Source organism: Pan paniscus, chromosome 17, assembly GCF_029289425.2.
Source record: "Pan paniscus chromosome 17, NHGRI_mPanPan1-v2.0_pri, whole genome shotgun sequence".
Lineage (NCBI taxonomy): Eukaryota > Metazoa > Chordata > Mammalia > Primates > Hominidae > Pan > Pan paniscus.
In genome coordinates, this window is record NC_073266.2 from 67547832 (window position 1) to 67567739 (window position 19908).

General features: G+C 42.9%; 1 protein-coding gene across 3 annotated transcripts in view; it reads right to left on the reverse strand.

The window, feature by feature from the left end:
• The window catches only part of MYO5B (myosin VB), a 369650-nt gene that overhangs the window by 194183 nt on the left and 155559 nt on the right, over positions 1-19908 (reverse strand). For all 3 annotated transcript variants that reach the window (XM_034943673.3, XM_034943674.2, XM_055102690.1), the window contains exon 4: positions 17306-17450. In XM_034943673.3, coding sequence (XP_034799564.1) covers positions 17306-17450 — 145 coding nt within the window. The remainder of the gene's footprint in view (positions 1-17305; positions 17451-19908) is intronic.

Here is a 19908-nt window from a genome sequence, read left to right on the forward strand (position 1 = left end):
TCTTTGAAAAACAGTCACTCACACAAAACTAAATTGCCATAATGGCTTGATGTGATGTCCATCTTGGCCAAGACCATGAGGAGGTTAGGATTCAAGGTCTTTCTCAGTTCATGTCAAGACAACAGTGAGCAGAACTGGGGTCTAATACTGACCCAGGGATTTTGCCATTTTACTAAAGATTAGAATGAGCACAAGACTGGGAGTCTCGTACCTGGTGGCCTCAACACAAATTCAAGGCAGGGCCCAGGGGGAAGTCCCTTTTCCTCCCTGGTACTCAATTTCGTCTGCTTTAAAATAAAAGAATTGGACCAAAAAATATCTAAGGATCCTTCCAGCTGTCAAGGTCTCTGGCTGTGTCCCTCTTTCTCTTGCATGATCTGTCTACCCTACCTATGACAAGTTCAAGCTAACCTGGGTGAGAGGGTCTGTGGTCACAGACCAGGGCATGCTTGATGAGTCCACAAGCATTACACACTGATGGCTGTGTCTTCAACATCACACTCCAGCTCACCAAGCTCATCTACCCTAGGCTACTTAGCAAAGCCCGCAGCTCCACACCCTACCCTCAGTCACCTGTCTCATGAGAGACACAATCATTTCATCCAGCCACCCACCCACCTTTGCATCGACTATGCATCAGCTCACAGCCTACATTGCAGGCTCAGGTTCACACTTTCTTCTCCAAGTGACTTGATCCTATCTCCACTCCCCAGGGATTTGCCAGGGACATCAACATCATCAGAAACATTAAACACTCATTATGCATCCAACATTTTAGTATCTACTATGCATTAAGATGACAAGAAAAGGCCTGGAACAGTCCCTCAACTTCCCACCACCACATGCACCAACCTTCCTGCAGCAGCTCCTAGCTTTCCTCCTCCCCTTAAGATGGGAAGAACTCTGCCTTCTTATGGATCAAAATTCCACCATCTGAGCTCTGGATCCTACCTGAATGTCGGGACTCCAATCTAATAGTGACCCCCTTTCTCTGCCTCCCATTCTCCCAGCTTCAACCTCCCTGCCTACAGGTTCCTTCTCAACAGCATGTTCAATGCTGAAATCATTTACCTACAATGACCACAACAGTGAGGGGGATGGACCCAGGAGTCAGAAGACACGCAGTAAGGATGTGGCTCATGCCAAGGTGGCAGCAGCAACCAGGTGGAGGAGACGGCCCTGAACTCAGGCAGCAGGGGTAGAAATCGAAGGCAACAGACCCAAGTCACATTTGAGAGGTGTGGCATAGATGACTTTCTCTATCAGAAAATATATGTTTTAATAGTTTCTGACTCAGCTAAACAAAGTGCTAGGCCAGGGAGATGGATGTTTTTAGGTAGGAGAATCTGTGGACAGTCATCTAACTTGTATTATATAATTACATACCTACTCAGAAATTTAAAAGCTGCTCTGTTTCTAGGGCAGAAATTGATACACAGGGCATTCCTGTAGCTCAAACTGTATGTCTACCCAGCAGCTGCCCACATGGAGCACACAGAGTGTGCAGAGGTACACTAAGAACATGGTGTAGCAAACCTATGAAATCCACACTGGTTCTGCACTCCCAGTGCACACAGAGGAACATATATGCACACACAAGCATAATTACCTGCACTGCCATCCTCCTCTGAGGAGCCATTGAGTGTCAAACAGGTCGGCTCACACAGGGCCTCCGAGGAGATCCTGCCATGCCACAGCTGTGAAAACCTCCCACTGGATGGAGCAAATTATTTAGTGCAAGCCTGGCAACACTTTGGAGGACAGCTAGAAACACAGGTTCTCCAGATTCAATCCATGGAGAGAGACACAAGAATTGAACAGCAAGAACCCTGGAGTAAGAGGCGGGAGAACCAGGTTCCAGCACTAGTTCTGCCACTCACGAACTTGGTGCCTTTGGCCATCACTCTACCTCTCAGGGCCTCAGCTCTCAAGAGGGGATATAATAAAGGCTGCCCTTCCACAATCCTGGAGTTACGGCAAGAGTCATGAGGCAAGGGAGAGAAAAGAGGTCTGAAAATTAAAAGGCAGTATAATGTGAGTTACAAGAAGTATTAAAGATCAGTTTGGGTGTCACGCTCTGTCTGATGGGAGGCCATTCTTAGATGCCCAGGACTGTCCCTCACGTTGCAGGTTCTTCTGCATCCTAACCAATGCCCAATCTATGTGGTCCTTCTCCACAATACCCCATCCCCTCTGCGTAAAAAAAAAAAAAAAAAAAAAAAAAAAAAAAAAAAAATCTTACAAGCATTTCAAATTGCCCTAAGGAGGAAGCACCACTCCCAGCTGAGATTCACTCTCTAGACCAGATTTCTTACTTGTACATTCCTCCTTCTCTACCAGATCTATGTTAACATTCCTTTTGGGGTTAGATCTGGGAAGTTCTCTCCTCCCTAACAATCTCTCCTTGATTGACATCATCCATTCCCAAGGCTTTAAGTACCATCTACAGGTCAAGACCTGTTTTACCTGCATTGTACAGTGACTAGACAGCTGTACTTGGATGTCAGAAGCAGGGTAGGAAATTCTTAGACATAACAGGTTCCAGATTAACTCTTTGATTTTCACCCCAGGAGTGTCTCTTCCCTCCCTCCCTCCCCACCATTTTCTCAGAGTCAGCAAATAGAACTTCCATCTACCTAGTTTCCCAAGCCAAAAACCCAGAAGTGCCCCAAGCCAGTTAACAGCATACAGTCTAGAGTTAGGGTGCCCAAGTTCACATCATGTTTGCCAACTGCCAGCAATGTGCCTTAGGGAAGATGTATAACTCTGCTGTGATTCCATTGCCAAATCGATAAAACTGAGATACTGTTCTAATGGCAATTAAATAACATTCATATATCACTTATGATACTAAGAAACATTCCCTCTTATTACACATATCAAAGCAGGGAAATATTTTTGAAATACATTAATACACTTTTCTCTTCCACATTTCTTTTATTATGACATTCTCCTTCCTCAACTCAAGGCATTAATTTGTCTCAAGTGGATTAGGATTATTATAGTAAGAAGGCAAAGACAAGGGACAAATGCCACAGAGTTCAACTTCTGACGATCAAAACAGGATTTTTGGTTCTCATCATGATAATTGTCTTGAAATCCTGCCTGCTGCCGTGGAGAAAGGAACATTCAAAAGTTTGTTAGATTCCTACTCAGATATCAAAAGTGAGGTTTAAGGAATATGAATTTTGCACCACGGTCAGAGAGAATTCAGGATGTAAAGTGACAGAAGTCCTGCTTGCCACAGGGGACTGGGAGGGAAGTCTGAAGGAAGGGTCACAGAGGAACCAAGGGAAGCATCCAGTGTCCTCACTCCCCACGCAGGCCCTTTACCCCCACCTCCTGGTTCTAGGACAGGTTTAAGGGAATCCCCGGACCAGACTAAGGAAGAAGCCCAGCCTAAAGTGGGAAGCTAAGTTCAGCTTTGGTAGGCTGCTGTTTAAGATAACAGCAGACCAGCATTGTTGGAGGAGGCAACTGACAAACCCATAGATGGGACTAGGGGCAGGATGGGAGGTGGAATTTGCTGCTTTGTCAAAGTTACAAAGGGTCTTCTAGGCATCTTCTTTAAGAATAAACCATCTATTCTTCTTACAGATTTCCTATGTGAGAAATCCTACAATGTCTTACAAAAAAAAAAAAAAAAAGTCACTTTAGTGATTTACTACCATGACAGTAAAGACATCTTTCATTAGTTCTAAGAACATTGCATCATCAGCCCACCTCAGTTCTAGAGGAAAGAGCTCTAGAGAATGGGAGCACCTGGATTCTAAATGGACACTGCCACTTAGCCTACATGACCTAGACAAGTTTTTGAACTGCAGTGGGCCCACAACACACCTCACAAGGGTATTATGCCAAACCAAGCTGCGGCGTGACCACAGTTCAGATGGAAAGCACTGGAGTATTTTGGTTATTATCAACCATCATAGTATGAAGCTATTAGTAAGCTTCTATTAATGCGGCTCCAGAGTATCTAGATACCAGGAGAATGGGAGAGGGCCATGATCCTCTTCTCTGGCCAGTTGAGTTAGAATCCTGGCTCAATTACGGAAGCCACATTTTGTGAGATACTTAGAAAAATTGAAATATATTCTGAGAAAGTCAATCAGAATAGTAAACTATCACATGAAGAATGCTAATGAGATGAGGAAGAGTTTAGCTTAGAGAAAAAAGACTAAAAGACCATTCCCAGAATAGTCTGTTCTAGCAGCTGCTCCAGAAAAGAGGCAGGCCCTGGGGCTGTGGTAGGCGGCAGGGCGGCTGGTATCTCTTCACCTCTAAGAGCTTTCAAAAGTGGAATGGCTGCCTCCCGGACACACTAGAAGTTTCCAGCCTAGACCGGGTACCATGCGTTGAAGATGCTGAAAGATGAAACCCTGTCCTATGCTGTTTGACCTGAAGAGCCTTCCAACTTCAGAAAGAAAAAAAATCTTCACTTTATGCACTACATCAACACATACTCCATAAAATAAAATATAAGGGGCTCTATAAATATAAGGAAGTAAAATGGACAAAATTGTAGAAGTGACAACCCCACACAGGCAGGAAGAAAAATCTCTGCTTTAGATTGCTGAGCTGGAGTTCGTACACATCAGGTAATTATGATGGATTAATATGTGCAATGACAAATGGAATAAAACTCTAGGAGCCCAATGACCCAGTGGGGAAGCAGAAAAAACCCAAGTGAGCATATATTGATCCCCAGTATCATAACTGAAGATCAGTACCATACATTTAAACTAAATGTGGCTAGAGAGACTCTAAATAGTTCAAACACTTATATTAACATTCTCAGGAACACAAGGTCAGGGGTGCAGTCATTCTTAGCTAGGAAGGGTGACTAAGCAGAGAAGTCCTGGGTGCTGGGATTCCACCTCTCTCCTTCTCTCTGCTACCAGGTGCAAGACATTTTCTCAAAAGACATCCCATAATTCTAAGTATTCTTGGTACTTGCTCTTGTAGAGAAGGTTTAATTCCCTTTTTAACCAAAAAGGACATCTTTTTAAAAGCAAGTCGTCAATCATGAATCATTTTATTCTCTAGTTCTGGGAATACGGAGGATCAAATTAATTTCCGTCATCTTTTGGCTGTAAGTACACCCCTCCCTCTGGCTTCCAACATTATCGATCTGTAATAGGGGCAGGAGCCAGGAAGGTTCAAAGGCATTTGCTTTTAAGCCTGTCCACTGTGGTTCTAAAGGACACAGACATGGGGCTTTCTCCTGGCCATGCTGCATTGCCTGCAGACCTTTCTGCAGTATTCCTCACCCAGAGAGGTTCCCTGACTTCCCGAGTATCTGCTGTGGACAAAGACCAGGTAGACTAGCCATACACTGGGACTTAAAATCATGGAGATAGTTAAAATTAAGAGCTTTGGGGAGTTCCTTTAAGTCAAAACACTGTTCATTATCATACTGAAACTGTCCTTACGAACTGTATAAAATTAATCAGGGAAGAAGGGAGTGGGAAAATGAAAATAAACCAAGCTTGCAGCACATTCAGTGTTCATGAGGTCGGCTTGCTTTCTGACTCTCTTCCTCATAGTTATGTGGTGCCTACTGTCCTAGAATTACAGACACCCTGTTACAAGACTATAGCTCCCGTTCACTGCTCTATAGATAACAACTTGAATATTAAAAAACATTTTCCATTTAAGATTTTCTTTCAGAGATCTGGGAAGTTCTCACTTCCCTAACAATCTCTCCTTGACTGACATCATCCATTCCCAAGGCTTTAAGTACCATCTACAGGTCAAGACCTGCATATCAGTGATACTAACATAGCTGGTCTGAAGGACCTCAGGAGAAACTAACTCAAAGAACGCAGTTTCCACATCCTGATGATTTCATCACCCTTCCTCCAACCAGTTCACAACCCCAGTTGTCTAGCCCCTTGCCCTCTGTGATCCCCTTAAAAACTCCAGCCCGGAACTCCTCAAGGAGGTAGATTTAAGGATCTCCTCCCATCTCCTCTCTTGGTGCCCTGTGATCATTAAACTCTTTCTCTGCTGAAAACCCTGCTGTCTCAGTGTAACTGGTCTGTTACTGTGCAGTGGGCATATGAACCTGTTGGTCCTGTAACAGTATATGTTTATTATATCCTAATAGAATCAAAGAGCTACTAGACAGTGCAGTGCTCTTTAACCCAGCCCAGACAGATGACACTAATAGAGGGACAATGGCCTGCACTCTCAGTTATATTCCCTAAGATGGAATGGCCACCTTCTCTCATCTTCACCCCACTGTAAAGGTACAATGACAAGGACCCCAGCAGGGGCCCGTGGGACAGCTTTTTCCTCTGAAATATGAACCAGTCCACAAAGATCACTGCATATGTGGCTTTAGACACTTCCCTAGACATTAAACTCGTTATCTTACTTTTGACATGCATCCCTATCAATAAAGAAAACTGTGAACATGCTTACAGTTTATAAATTGTTTTCTGTGACACTGTACTATATTATGCATAGTATAAAACATATACAAATATTTTAAGTTTTAAAAGATGTAAAAAAAATAAAGTTTTAATATTTTCTTCACATACTCTAGTGAATCATCTTCCAAAAACTAGTACACCCCAGCAGTTTGAAGATTGCTGCTCTAACCAACTGATTCACTACTGCAAGCACCAGAAGGGACTATCACTTCCAGCCACTTAAGAAAAGCTGCTTTCTGGCATCCACCACATGATCAGTGGTGTCTGGCTAGCCATCTTTCAAAAAACTGGCTATATACAATCAAATAATTATTTGGTTCCTGCAATGGAATATATTATTTTCTGTTTAAGTTTACAGTGTCACCAAAAGGGCAGTGAAGTCCACATTTAAACGCTATTCTGGGGCTGCTCAGCCACTAACAGTGCAATTTCACTCTAACTGTAGAACTGAAAGTGGCTTGTTTTCCATATATAATAAATGCATAAGCATAGTGTAGTTTATGCTGTATTTCCTCTAGACAAATTGAAAATAGAATCATAGAAGTTATAATTGGTTGCCAAGCACAAACCTATTAAAAAGTCCAAAAGAATTTCACTGAGCACATAGAACTGGCTATCCTTATACTGTTCACTTGGCCCTGAAAGTAAAATCTGTTCTGAGGACAACCTATAAATGGAATCTTACTCAACTATGAATTCTTCCATCGTTTCCTTCTTTTGGATACTGTGACATGATGAGGGATACGACACCTATGATGTGCCATCAGTAGTATCACCACCACTGTGCCTGACATTCAGCAAACCCTCACTCTGTGCCAGAAATCATACTAAGCATTTTCATTTATCAACTGATTTAATTCTAACAATTTAGTGAGTTAGACATGACATTTATGCCTATCTTAGAGACACAAACCCTGGTGCAAATTGAGGTGAACTTGAGGAACTTGCTCAGGGTCACACAGCTACTGTGTTTTAAGAACTTAAGCCAGTCTCGTTACTGTCCCTGGACACTCAACTCTTAGCCGCCTCGCTTCCCAGCATGTTCCTTTGCTGCAAAACTCAGGCCCATTGTCAGACTAGGTTTTCAGCTGCTCTGTCTTCTGGGATATAAATGTGAAAATACACAGTAGAAAAAGAAAGAGTGGTTAACACAGCATGAACGGCATTACTACGATGTAAATAGCAATGCCATTTCATCCTGCTAGGCTTCACATTCTATTAGCTTTTTTTTAATGAAAATTATTTTGGACACACCTTGAAAAACTAAATCCTACTCACATGTCAGCACCACTATTAATTCCAAAAGAAATCCACGTAGGGTGACAGGTTTGACTTTGACATCAGGAAAATGCTGTGTAACTAGAACGGCGTGTAGGAGCCACAGAAGCCCACACCCAGGAGGGTTCTGCCTGCACAGGGCTCCGTGTTCAGTGCTCCAGTACTTGAGCCCATTTATGCCTTACAGTGACCTGAGGAAACAAGTGCACACACACATGCCCTTGCTCCAATAAAGAAATGGCACACCTTAAGTGAAGGAGCTTGACCCGGGTGAAGCTAGGACGCTAACTGGGGTCTGTGCTAGTCCACCTCACACACAACCAAGAGTGCTCCAAGAACAAGTCATGATTGACCAACCCAGTGTGTGCAGGTTTTAGCAAGACTTAATACACATGAACACTTGACTCAATGTTTAGTTCTACCAGATTAAGTGACTAGTACCTGGAGAAAAAACTGCTCCATGCACATTACAGGAATCTATGCACATTACAGGAATCTATCAGATTACCACTTCTAGATAAGAACAACACAACAGACTCGTTACATCTGCAGTGCATCAAGCTAGGGAGACCTGATCTATTAGATGCAAAAATTAGAATTCAAAAAGATAACATTCACAAAATAACAGAACACAAGTACAAGGGTGAAATTTAATATGGATAGAATCCTGCTCAGCATACCAAAGGGAAAAATCAATCAATTGAGCAAGTGCAGGATGAAGGCAACATACCTTAAGAACAGTCTGAATTTACACTGACAGAAAGCAAATTAGAGGTTACCTGGGGATGGAGGGAGACTTTGAAAAAAGAAAAAACACAAGAAAACTTTCAGGATTAAGGAACTGTTTGCTATCTTGATTGTGGTGATGGTTTCAGGGATGTATACTATACAATGTCTAATTGTATGTGCAATTTAATGTGTGTGACTTCACTTTAAATATGTGTAGTTTATTGCTAGTTATTTACATCCCATTAAAGCTGCGATTAAAAACAGTTCTTGAGTGTGCATGTGGGTGGGGCAGGGAAAGGATGGAAATTTAGTGGCTTGTAAACTTATAATAAGTAAACAACGTGAAACACCTGCCAAAAATAAATGCATTTTCAGGCTCCATTAGAAATTCTGCATGAGTACCTCATCACCTCACATTCTGCAGACCACATCCAGCGACCATCAACATCAGACAGAAAGACCAGATGACATCTCAGGGTGGCCAGATAGGAGAGTGTCTGAAAAGCCATGCTCATAAGGAATGGCAGTGGGAGCCAGGAGGCTTGGGCCAGAGTGGGGGGCAAGGACAGAAGGGGCTGCCATATAAGAAAATGATCATTATCCTGGACAGCTGCACAGGAAGAGCTCAGATCCATGCCTGAAGGCAAATAGAGATTCAGTAAACTGCTGTGTGATACAGAAACTCCTGACAATGAAAGCTGTTAAAATGTAACACATTTGAGAAAGCATCCTATACTGGGAATGGTAGGGCAGCATCCAAAAGACCACTTGCCAGAACACAGTATCCTGCACAACTAATTTCCACCGGGTGACGCAGGCTCTCTCCTTTCTAACATGCTGTGCTTCCCCAGGTAAAATAGTGAATATTAAGAAACTAAAATATCTCTTAGCTTTGTGATTTCAAGTTGAGATTTAACCTCACAAATCATGTTGGGTACACTGCAGATATGCAACTGTTAATAATATTTATGACCTCTGCAGGGTCATAGAAGGCAGGCAAAGGAAACTGCCTCTCCTATTCTTTCCTAAATGCATAATTTTAAAAGGAGATGGCAATATCCATTTACTATCAGTTTCTTTTAAAATAGGGATGTCATCATTAGCCATATTCACTGCACACTTAAATAACTTTCCCCTACTCAGAAATTTTAACAATAAAACTAGCAATTTGAATATGATAGGTAGACACAAACAATAATACCATCTAAGGATCAAAAACAATTTCACAAAACCTTAGTGCTGTAGCATCCCTAGGGGAGGGAGATAGGTGTGCACTGGCATGGCTGTGCAGGAGGTCACAGAACGAGAGACCCAGGTGAGCAGGGAAGAACAAGGACAAGTGAACAGCCCAGAGCATCCCAGGAAGGAATCTGAATGTGGAATGCTCAGGGCATGTTCAAGAAATAAGAGACAGGGCCGGAGAAGAGATTAAAAACCATTCCTGTGTTCAGACATTTTAAGCATCTCTCATACCTTGTCCTAAAGCAATTCTGACTAACCCTGACTTGAAATTATATTGAAAGGAAAGAAAAGTTCATCCAAAATTCAGGGCTGACTGAAGCCCTGGTTTCAGACTTTACTATAAAATTCACCCAGTCATTGCTCCCTACTCACTGACCTCCCCAAGGACTCCACCATTCACTGTACTCAACCATAGCCCATCAATCTGTCAGCTGTAACAACTGTGCCCAAAGTCTTACAGCACTCAAGAGCTTTCAAAGGTTCCTCATGACTTCTCACTGGATCCAAGTTCCTCTCAGAAGCAAGGCCAATGTTCCCCTCAAAGTGTGAAGACGCTGAGAACCACAGAGGTCAGAGAGTCTACCCCTGGACACATGGCAGGTTGGGAGAGAAGAGGTTACCGGGGGCAGACCCTTGCATACTCCTGCATAGCATACCACTTACAGGAAAAACCTGGCTGCACACTCATATCAGCATGAGGACATTCTCTCACTGAAAACCTGAGGCTCAATTAGGAAGCACTCCACATCCCCAACCTCCCCAAACAATGTAACAGCCCAGAATAACAAACCACCTTATGCCAAAACTGAAGGAAGAAACCAACATTATTTTATTTAAAACTTGATCTCAAAGCAACATGAAGATTTAGGTCACCTCTGTATAATTCTTTTATGAAAGATGTATTTCCAAAGATCCAAGTTCAACAGAATCTGCAGCCTGGAGTTGATTGCAAAAGTCCTGAGTCCATTCTCATGCATCCCAGAGCATTCCATCCCCATCATTAGGAAGATAAAGTTGTCAATTCTATTTTTAATTGTCGTTTTGACCTCCAAAAATGGAAAATGCATAGCTTCCTCGCTCCCTTTCCCTTCTGCAATGTATTTCCACAATCAGGAATTTCTCTCATTGCCCTGAGGAGTCAATGTGCTCACTAAGGGTTGTCCCGGCAACAGAGGACAGCCTGTCACTTCCACTCATACTATCAGCCTTGCAACCTCTTCCCTCCTGTTTACCAAGAGGGACACTTTTGGCTTTTTCACGATGGACACTCATTTCCATACTGCTTCCCTGGAAGACCATCAAATTCTCTACATGCTCTTCACACTTATGGGGATCCAAATCAAGCAAGAGACCCTCCTCCAAAAGCCCAACCAGGACCACTAACTAGAATCCCTATCCTTGCCGAGCACAGGCTCTCACCCTCATGGGCTCCAGATCCCATCTCCAGGATGGCTCCCACTCTAGCAAGGGTGCATTTCCTTCCTCACCAGCCCCACCCTCCACAGGCCTCCAAGCTGCACACCCCTCCCCAGGACCCCAGGCAACAGCAATCTCATCTTTCATTATTAGTCACAGCTGGCAACACAGCAGAGACAGATGGGAATGTGGGTGCTCTATTACCTTGGCTACCTGAGCAAATAAATTTGCTCTGCAGCATCCCCACTCCCTTTCAGAAAAAAAAAAAAAAAAGCACAAATAAAACACATGGCTCAAAAAAGCAATCAGACACCGCCAGCCAAATAAGATGGCACACTCCCACCAACAAGGCTGGAAAACACACCAAAACTGTAAGGACAAAGATCTATCCCTTTTGCCCCTTAGTGCTACTTGGGGGACCAGAATCTGCTCTGTTCTGACAAGACTGGGGCTGAGCAGACAAAATTTAGAAAGGCGGTAGGGCTTCTTTGCTAATGCAGGAAGCTCTGGGGCAAACAGATTGGGTCTAAATTCCATTGCTACCCATTAAGGGAGGTAGAACAGCTTCTTGGCTAATGCAGGAAGCATTGGGCAATCAGATTGGGTCTGGGTTCCATCTCTGCCCATCTAGGGAGGTAGTATCATTTTTCTCAGGTAATGGAGGAAGCTGTGCAGCAAAGAGGCTTGGGTCTGAACTCCATCTGTACCCAGTTACTGTCTTCATGACCTTGGAGAACTATACAGCATCCGAAAGTCTGTATCCTCATCTGTATTGTGGGGATAACTAATCTCAGACAGCAACTCTGAGAATTAGATGCATTAATGAGAATAATTCCTATTCTTTCTTGAGCACCAATCATATGCGCTGGGGTAAAGCATGGAAGACAAAAGAAATAGAACATAACACTGTGCCACAAAGTCTCACACTTTATAATTCCCTGCCTTTCATCCATACTATACACAGATAAGTTCTTTCCACAACAAGCTAAGTTTCTGATGAGAAGGTATTCTTATCCTTGGAAATGTACAGGAATATGGAGAAGAAAATATCATTAAGAAACAGGACCCAACAGAGAAAAATTTTTCTTTGAACATCTCTTGTATCATATTATTTCCTTATCCAAGACACTAAAATTTCTCCATTGCCCTATGCATTTCTCAAACAGTGTTGCACAGAATATTAGTCCCTCGAAATAATCTTTGAAAACAGTTTTGTGTCTAAATATGATTTGCAAACCCAGCATAATGGATCCCTATCTTGGAAACTCAGAAGGCGTGTCAACATAAGGGCTCTGGGAAGCTCTGCCTTAAAGGAAGACGTTTAACTTGGTTAACCCACGGTTTCCCAAACTCGTTTGGCCAACTTTGTACTGTGTTAATAGAATACATTTCTTCCCCAAAGTTCACCCCAGCCTGCAAAGGCCTCCACAGTCTGGCTTCACCTTGTTTCTAACTTTATAGCCCAGAACACCCCTGCAGATCCATTCACCATGTAAGTTAAACTTGCCTAGGTACAGTCTCCTGGCCATGTCTTTTTGTTTATAATAGCTTTATTAAGATATCATTCACAGAACACACAATTCACTCATTTACTGTGTATAATTCTATGATTTTTAGTACATTTGCCAAATTGTGCATCCAGCAGCACAACCAATTTTTAGAACACTTCATCACCCGCCACAACCACCCCCCAAAAAAACATAACTCTCAGAAATCATGCTTCATTTTGCCTCAACTTCCAGCCCTAGGCAGCTGTAAATCTACTTTCTGTCTCTATAGATTTGCCTATTCTGGACATTTTATAGAAATGGAATCAGACAACACGTGGTCTTTTGTATCTGGCTTCTTTGATTTAGCATATGTTCAAGGTTTATCAATGTGGTAGCATGTATCAGTTCTCTGTTCCCTTTTATGGCCAATAATATTCCATTGCATGGATATTCCTCATTTGATTTATCCATTCATCAGGTGATGAACATATAAGTTGTTTTCACCTTTTGGCTATTGTGAATAACACTGCTAAAAACATGTGTAAGCTTTTGTGTAAATATGTGTTCTCAGGCCGGGCATGGAGGCTCATGCCTATAATCCCAGCACTTTGGGAGGCCAAGGCGGGTGGATCACCTGAGGTCAGGAGTTCGAGACCAGCCTGGTCAACAAGGCAAAACCCTGTCTCTACTAAAAATACAAAAATTAGCTGGGTGTGGTGGCAGGTACCTTTAATCCTAGTTACTCGGGAGGCTGAGGCAGGAGAACTGTTTGAACGTGGGAGGTGGAGGTTGCAGTGAGCCAAGATTGCACCATTGCACTCCAGCCTGGGCAACAAGAGTGAAACTCATCTCAAAAAAAAAAAATGTGTTTTCATTTCTCTTGGGTGCATACCTAAGAATGGAATTGCTGGGTCATAGGGGGATTTTTGTTTTACTTGGCAAAAAAACCATCAGACTATTTGCCACAGCAGTTGCACCAATTGACATTCCCACTAGCAGGGTGTAAGAATTCGAATTTCTCCACATCCTTGCCAACACTCATTATCATATCTTTGATTGTAGACATCCTAGTGAGTGCAAGGCAGTATCTTGTGGTTTCGTGATGCCTTTTGACGCCCCACTTCTGAGGTCATGGTCCACTACTCCACCCACCTAGAGGCCCTCTTCTCACTCTGTGCATCCTACCAATTCATCAAGACCCAGCTAAAATCCTAGTTTTCTCGGACGATCTGTGACATTAGGTCTCCAAGTGCAATTTAAATGACACCGTGGCACAGTTTCTATTTATACTTCCTGCAATTATAGGCTTCTTGGCCTACGTACGTCTTTTCTCTCCCACCAGACAGTGAGCCCCTTAAGAAGCAGGGTGAGGTCTTACACTTCCTAGTGGCCAGTATTGAGTCTATCAAATAACTGATACTTTATAAACATCTGCTGATAATGATTTGATGGAGGACCTGAGGTTGGAGCTGAGGAAGGTAAAAATGAGTGAGTGGGCCTTCTGGGTCTCAGACAGGGAAGGAGGAGTAGAAAGCACACAGCTAAGAAGTGGAGGTAAGCCCCTTCCTCACAGGATTCTCATGCAGTGGACAGAATTCATTAAAATGACGTTTCATAGGATTTTAACACCCCCTTTTTCTTCACTGTGAATCTGCATTCACCCTCAAGCCCAGACTTGGTGAATATGACAGAGATAGGGACAGTGAACAAATCCTCTTCTCTTACGGCTATCTCCTCTAACTTTCCTCCAGCACTAGCAGTTCTCTCCTGGAACTCTTGGGGGGTGGGTATGGGGGGGAATAAAGATCTATACTTAGTCCCTCATGCTCTCACAGAGTCTCCCCACCCACTCAAAGCATCAAGAGTTCCTGTGTGAGCCACATCAAGAAAGAAAATCCAGTCCCCAGTGAATCAAGAGAATCACTAAGTCCAAGGCCACCTGAGTTGTAGTCTCCAAAGACTGAAAACTATTAATGTTAGTTTCTTACACCTTTCATTTCACCCAGCTGTTAGGCAGGCTCAAATTCAAAGTACACTGTGCTAGCCTATGGCTACTTGAACCACATAATTATTTCAATGACTACTGATGAGTCAGAAAAAGCACAACAGACAGTTGACAAGTACTGTTGAATGAATGTGTTCTAGTATCTAAAACTGATAGAGAAGACCCATACAGGAAATACAGCAAAAACTTGTCCTGCATCTAACCAATGGGTCACCCTTCTTTCTTGGCTCAACAGATTCTGCTGAGGCTTCCAATGTACATCTCAGATCAATAACAGAAACCCTGAGCTGCTGACAACAGAAGTAATTCAAAAATAGCTCTCAGTCGTGCGTGGTGGCTCACGCCTGTAATCCTAACATTTTGAGAGGCTGAGGCGGGTGGATTACCTGAGGTCAGAAGTTCGAGGCCAGCCTGGCCAACATGGTGAAACCCCGTCTCTACTAAAAATACAAATATTAGCCAGGCGTGGTGGCAGGCACCTATAATCCCAGTTACTCAGGAGGCTGAGGCAGGAGAATCACTTGAACCTGGGGGGGCGGAGGTTGCAGTGAGCTGATATCGCAGCACACTCCAGCCTGAGCGAAAGAGCGAAACTCCATCTCAAAAACAAAACAAAACAAAACAAAAAAACCAAAAAAACAAAAAAGCTCTCCCCTGTGGCCACATGTGCTGGTCTTCCTACTTCTAATGCATGTTCATAAGCAAAAATTGCACAAGAACTTCAGCAAAATTAGGGACCCAGTGGTAAAACAAGTATAAACCTTAAAACCTTAAAGAAAATCCTTAAGGAAGCAATCCCAGTTCAGCTTTAACATCCGAACTCTCTACTGACAAATTCATTACCCTAGGGCAAGACAGTATCACACCCATCACCCCAGACTCCCACACGTCCTCTTCCCCATAATGGGTGCAAAGGTCCCAAGCAAGTGAAATAACCCAATTGTAGGATAACCATGGACTCAGCTTCAGGCACGGCAGAGAAGAACAGAGGAATCTTGTCAAGAGGGTCTACAGGGTGGATAAAGCTAGAAGACTCCACAGGGTGGAAAGCTAGAAGACTCTCAAGCCTACAGGAGTCCACAAGCAGCTTTGATGAAGAATGGAAACTTCTGACACACCTAAGTGCAATGGCCAAGAGAATGGGATGAAAGCATCCAGCCATGACAGGACAAGTCTTAGAGCGCTGTCAGAGCTGTTGGCATGGTATAACATGGTAAGAACCAAGCCACATCTACCTTCTCTTTCAGAACCATAAAGAAACCATCTTCTAAAGGAGGAAAGAGTGTCGCTGTTCTCACATGAAGTGCATGTAGACTCAGATGAATTGATTCTTCCAAAGCACAGAATCCGTTCAGTCCCAAGGCCTCCCTCCTCTGTGCCATACCCGCGGCCTCCAACAGAAACTCATGCGCAGGCTGCATACTGTGCAACATGCTAATGCTCATTCTTCTCTCCACACAATCTTCTGAACCACACACCATTGGGTAGGAGGTACACATCAATGAGTTGCCAAGCTAAGGGACTCCTAGTTGAGCCCTGATAGCAGGTTAATATAGTGTATGGTCTTTCTTTTGGCATTAGAGAAAAGTGAAAGATTGCAATAATTTTAGCTCCACTCTTTGGAGAAATAAAATAGTTACAGATCATTCTGTTTATTAGATTTTTCAGCTCTCCAATCAGTGCTTATTTTGAATATATCACTGAGTATCTATAATGAAGCAGACCTTTTATATACTGATCTCTACAGCCAGCAATAAAGCACTATAAATCTGGAAGGATGCCCATAAAACAGTCTTCCCTCATGGAAATTTTCACTGGGATGAAAATGATACCCTGAAATCCACTGAAGCACAGACCACCTAGAATGGGATTCTCCCCCTACAAAAATCACTAACTCCTTTTACTAAATTAATCTAAATAGCTTTCCTTCTCCAAAAAGACTTTGCTATATGTTGCCAGCTCCAAAAAGTGTTCTCTAGAGGTGACAAGAAAAACTTGGCTGAAAGAATCTAGCATTTTAGCATTAACTGAGACCTGCATTTCCCCCAAAACATTGATAAAGCTATCTTTCCGTACTTTATGCTGAAGTTACAGCCCATCACCCAACCCATTTTCTGAAGAAACAGATGTGCTATTTTTCAGAGTGAAAAGAATAACAGCAATAAGGAGGAGATCTACTTAAATGCCTAAACAGAGCTCCACTTCCAGGCTAAAAACCCCAAACCACTATGCACAGCTGCCAGTTTGAAACTTCAATTTCTGCCTTTAAGTGCTTGGCATCTCAAGAAGTTGTCAAAGAGTCCTGGTTTCTTCAAAAGGGAGTCTTCAGTGAGACTATCTGTAGATCAGGCTGGGGTAAGTGAATGGAGATGCTAGCAAATGAATTATATTATACCATGAAGGGAGGAAAAGGGGCCAAAAGGAAGTCAAAGAGAGATGAAATGCAAGGAATTTATTCCATTGCTCAAAAAAATGAAATAAGTCTAAAGAGCCACTGCTCTCCAAGTCTAGGTTCAAGTTCACAAGAATAAGATAAAGGCATGAAGAAATGAGGTAGGCAGTAGAACTTGGGCTGCTTTGTTTCCAAGATGTTTCCTCAGTCCCAATCTCACCACCTCACTGTGAGCATCAGTTGCAGAGGAAGGTAAAAACTCCCCTTCCTGCCCACTGACTACTCAGGAGGACTTCTGGGCTGAGGACATTCTCACCTGGCCATCTGCTTGTAGGCTTCTTCTGCCACAGCAAAGATGTGGGGGTCCATGTCTCCCATGTTTTGGCCACTGTAGGCATAGATGACATCTTGTCCATAGATTGGCAACTGTTCATAAGGATTAATGGCAACAAGTACGATACCTGCAAACAGACAAGGTGGTCAGATTCCGACAGCACAGCAGACACCTGGCATTATTAGCTCAAGGCACCCATCCATTCATACACACGCCAAAAACCAAAGAATGAGAGGGCAGCAGAACCAGTCTTAACCAATCAATCAGCTCAATCAAGGCTCATCTGTGTGCTTCAGGTCTCCAAATACCCTACAGCCTGGAATAAGCATACACACATACACACATACACACACACACACACACACTCACTCACTCACAAATGCTAAAAAAATTGAGTTAATAAAATAGACATGTGCAAGGTGTTCCAGGATCAGAGAGAAGAGGATATTAAATTCTACCAGTATATATTAGAGAGACTTAAAAATCCATCTCAGAACTAAAATCTGGGAAAGGATTATACATTTTCTCATTTGTATATTGGTTATCTTAACTAAAAAACAAATAACATGTGGACAGAGAATACAATTTACATATCTTGAGATCTAATCTTGGCTCAGCCAACTATGTCATTTTTGGCAATTACTTCTCAGTACTTCAGTTTCCTCAACTGTTATATAAAATGGAGATAACAACTGCATTTATCTGGGACATCCTAAGGAAAAATGATGAATTGTGCAAGGGAAAATGCCAGGCACGGTGGCTCATGCCTGTAATCCCAGCACTTTGGGATGCTGAGGCAGGAGAATCGCTTAAGGCCAGGAGTTTGAGACCAGCCTGGTTAACACAGTGAGACCTCTTCTCTACAAAAAAGTATTAGCTGGGCATGGTGGCATGGACCTGTAGTCCCAGCTGCTCGAGGAGGCTGAAAGGAATGCTTGAGCCCAAGAGTTCAAGGCTGCAGTGAGCTATGATGGCACCACTGTACTCCAGCCTGGGCGACAGAGTGAGGCCCTGTCTTAAAAAAAAAAAGAGAACACTTAAGACGAGTGCCTTGTATAGTAAGCACTGCATGTTTGCTATTTTTTATTACACCACATCTCAACTTTTTTCCCTTACACCTTGTGTCCCCTAAAGAATGCATTGCAATGATGGACTCAGTAAATACATGTTGATTGAGCAACCAGGAAATGCTATAAAGTTCAGATAATCTTTTATGGATGATGTGAGGCAGGTTGATATTTGAGCCTGTAGAAGGAAAAAATTGTGAATTTGATCTTTCAGACAAAACAGAGATACGCCTTTTTCTTGCCCATAAGATCACATTCTGGATGTCAGAAGACCCACTGACTGAGGTACAAAAACCAGAAGCTTTTCCAGTCACTTGGGAAGGAGAATGCAATGAAAGGGCGACTGCTAAGATGGGAAGTCTCCGACATTGTGTTCCCTTCTGGTGTCTGAAAAGAGATGCTGGGAACACGAAGTGTAATAAACCAGATTATTCCACATAAAGGGGAAAGGGCCAGGGGGTAAAAAAGACACTCAAGTCCTCTTGAAAGAAGTTTGCCTGAAAAGACCAAAATATAAGGCCCAGAACCCTAACAAATTCCACTAATGCGGCTAATCACTTGGAGAATCCTCTTAGGAACAGCCTCACATGTTCTGCTTGTTATTAGAGTTCTATAAGATTCTAATTCATGTAGCACGCAATTCACATTTCCGTATCATACTCCGAGGTCATGTGTTTTCCTTAAACATCCTGGCCCCTCCAGAGCAGCATCTAGTGCTTCCTGGATGACTCAGACTTCTGTGCCATTCAGTCACTCTGAACAGCTTGAACTGGAGGAGTCAAGATGCATTTGGATAAATATGTACAGACACTGGGACATCTTAGAGGGTATTCCTTTAATAACAGAACCTGATGGTCACTTATCTTTTTCTCCTAAAATAGGAGTCGAATTTTAAAAGTCTCCTTTTTGAAGTAAATATCTTATTAAAGGCTCTGATAATTGACAGTTTGTTTCAAATAAAACTCCCACCAGCAGTTGGAGTGAAGGAGCTTTTGGGAAATCACAGCTCTCAAGCACTGGAATCAACTTGCTATCGACAGCTCCTGAAATCTGGAAGAAAAACTCACCTTAACTTAGCAGCTAAAACTATCAATTCCAAACCAAAGTGGAATATAAAAGTGAAAAACCCCTGAGTGCCTGAGGTGTCACTTATGACAATGAGCAAGACCACAGGGCACATGCCAGGCGTTCCCTCCCGGGACAAGACCACAAAGGAGCGACTACCACAAAGGAGCCCAGCAGCCGGAATCCCCAACCAGATCCTCAATTTGCCTCTCAAACAACGGTTTATAGGGTTCTATTTTTGCTATGCCACTTAGCAATACTCTTTAAAAAGAGAGAGAGAGATCAGAATTTGTGATATAGGAAAGGAGAAGTTTTTTTGTTGGTTTTTTTTTTTTTTTTTTGAGACATAGTCTCACTTTGTCACCCAGGCTGGAGTGCAGTGGCGCGATCTCGGCTCACTGCAAACTCCACCTCCCGGGTTCACGCCATTCTCCTGCCTCAGCCTCCCGAGTA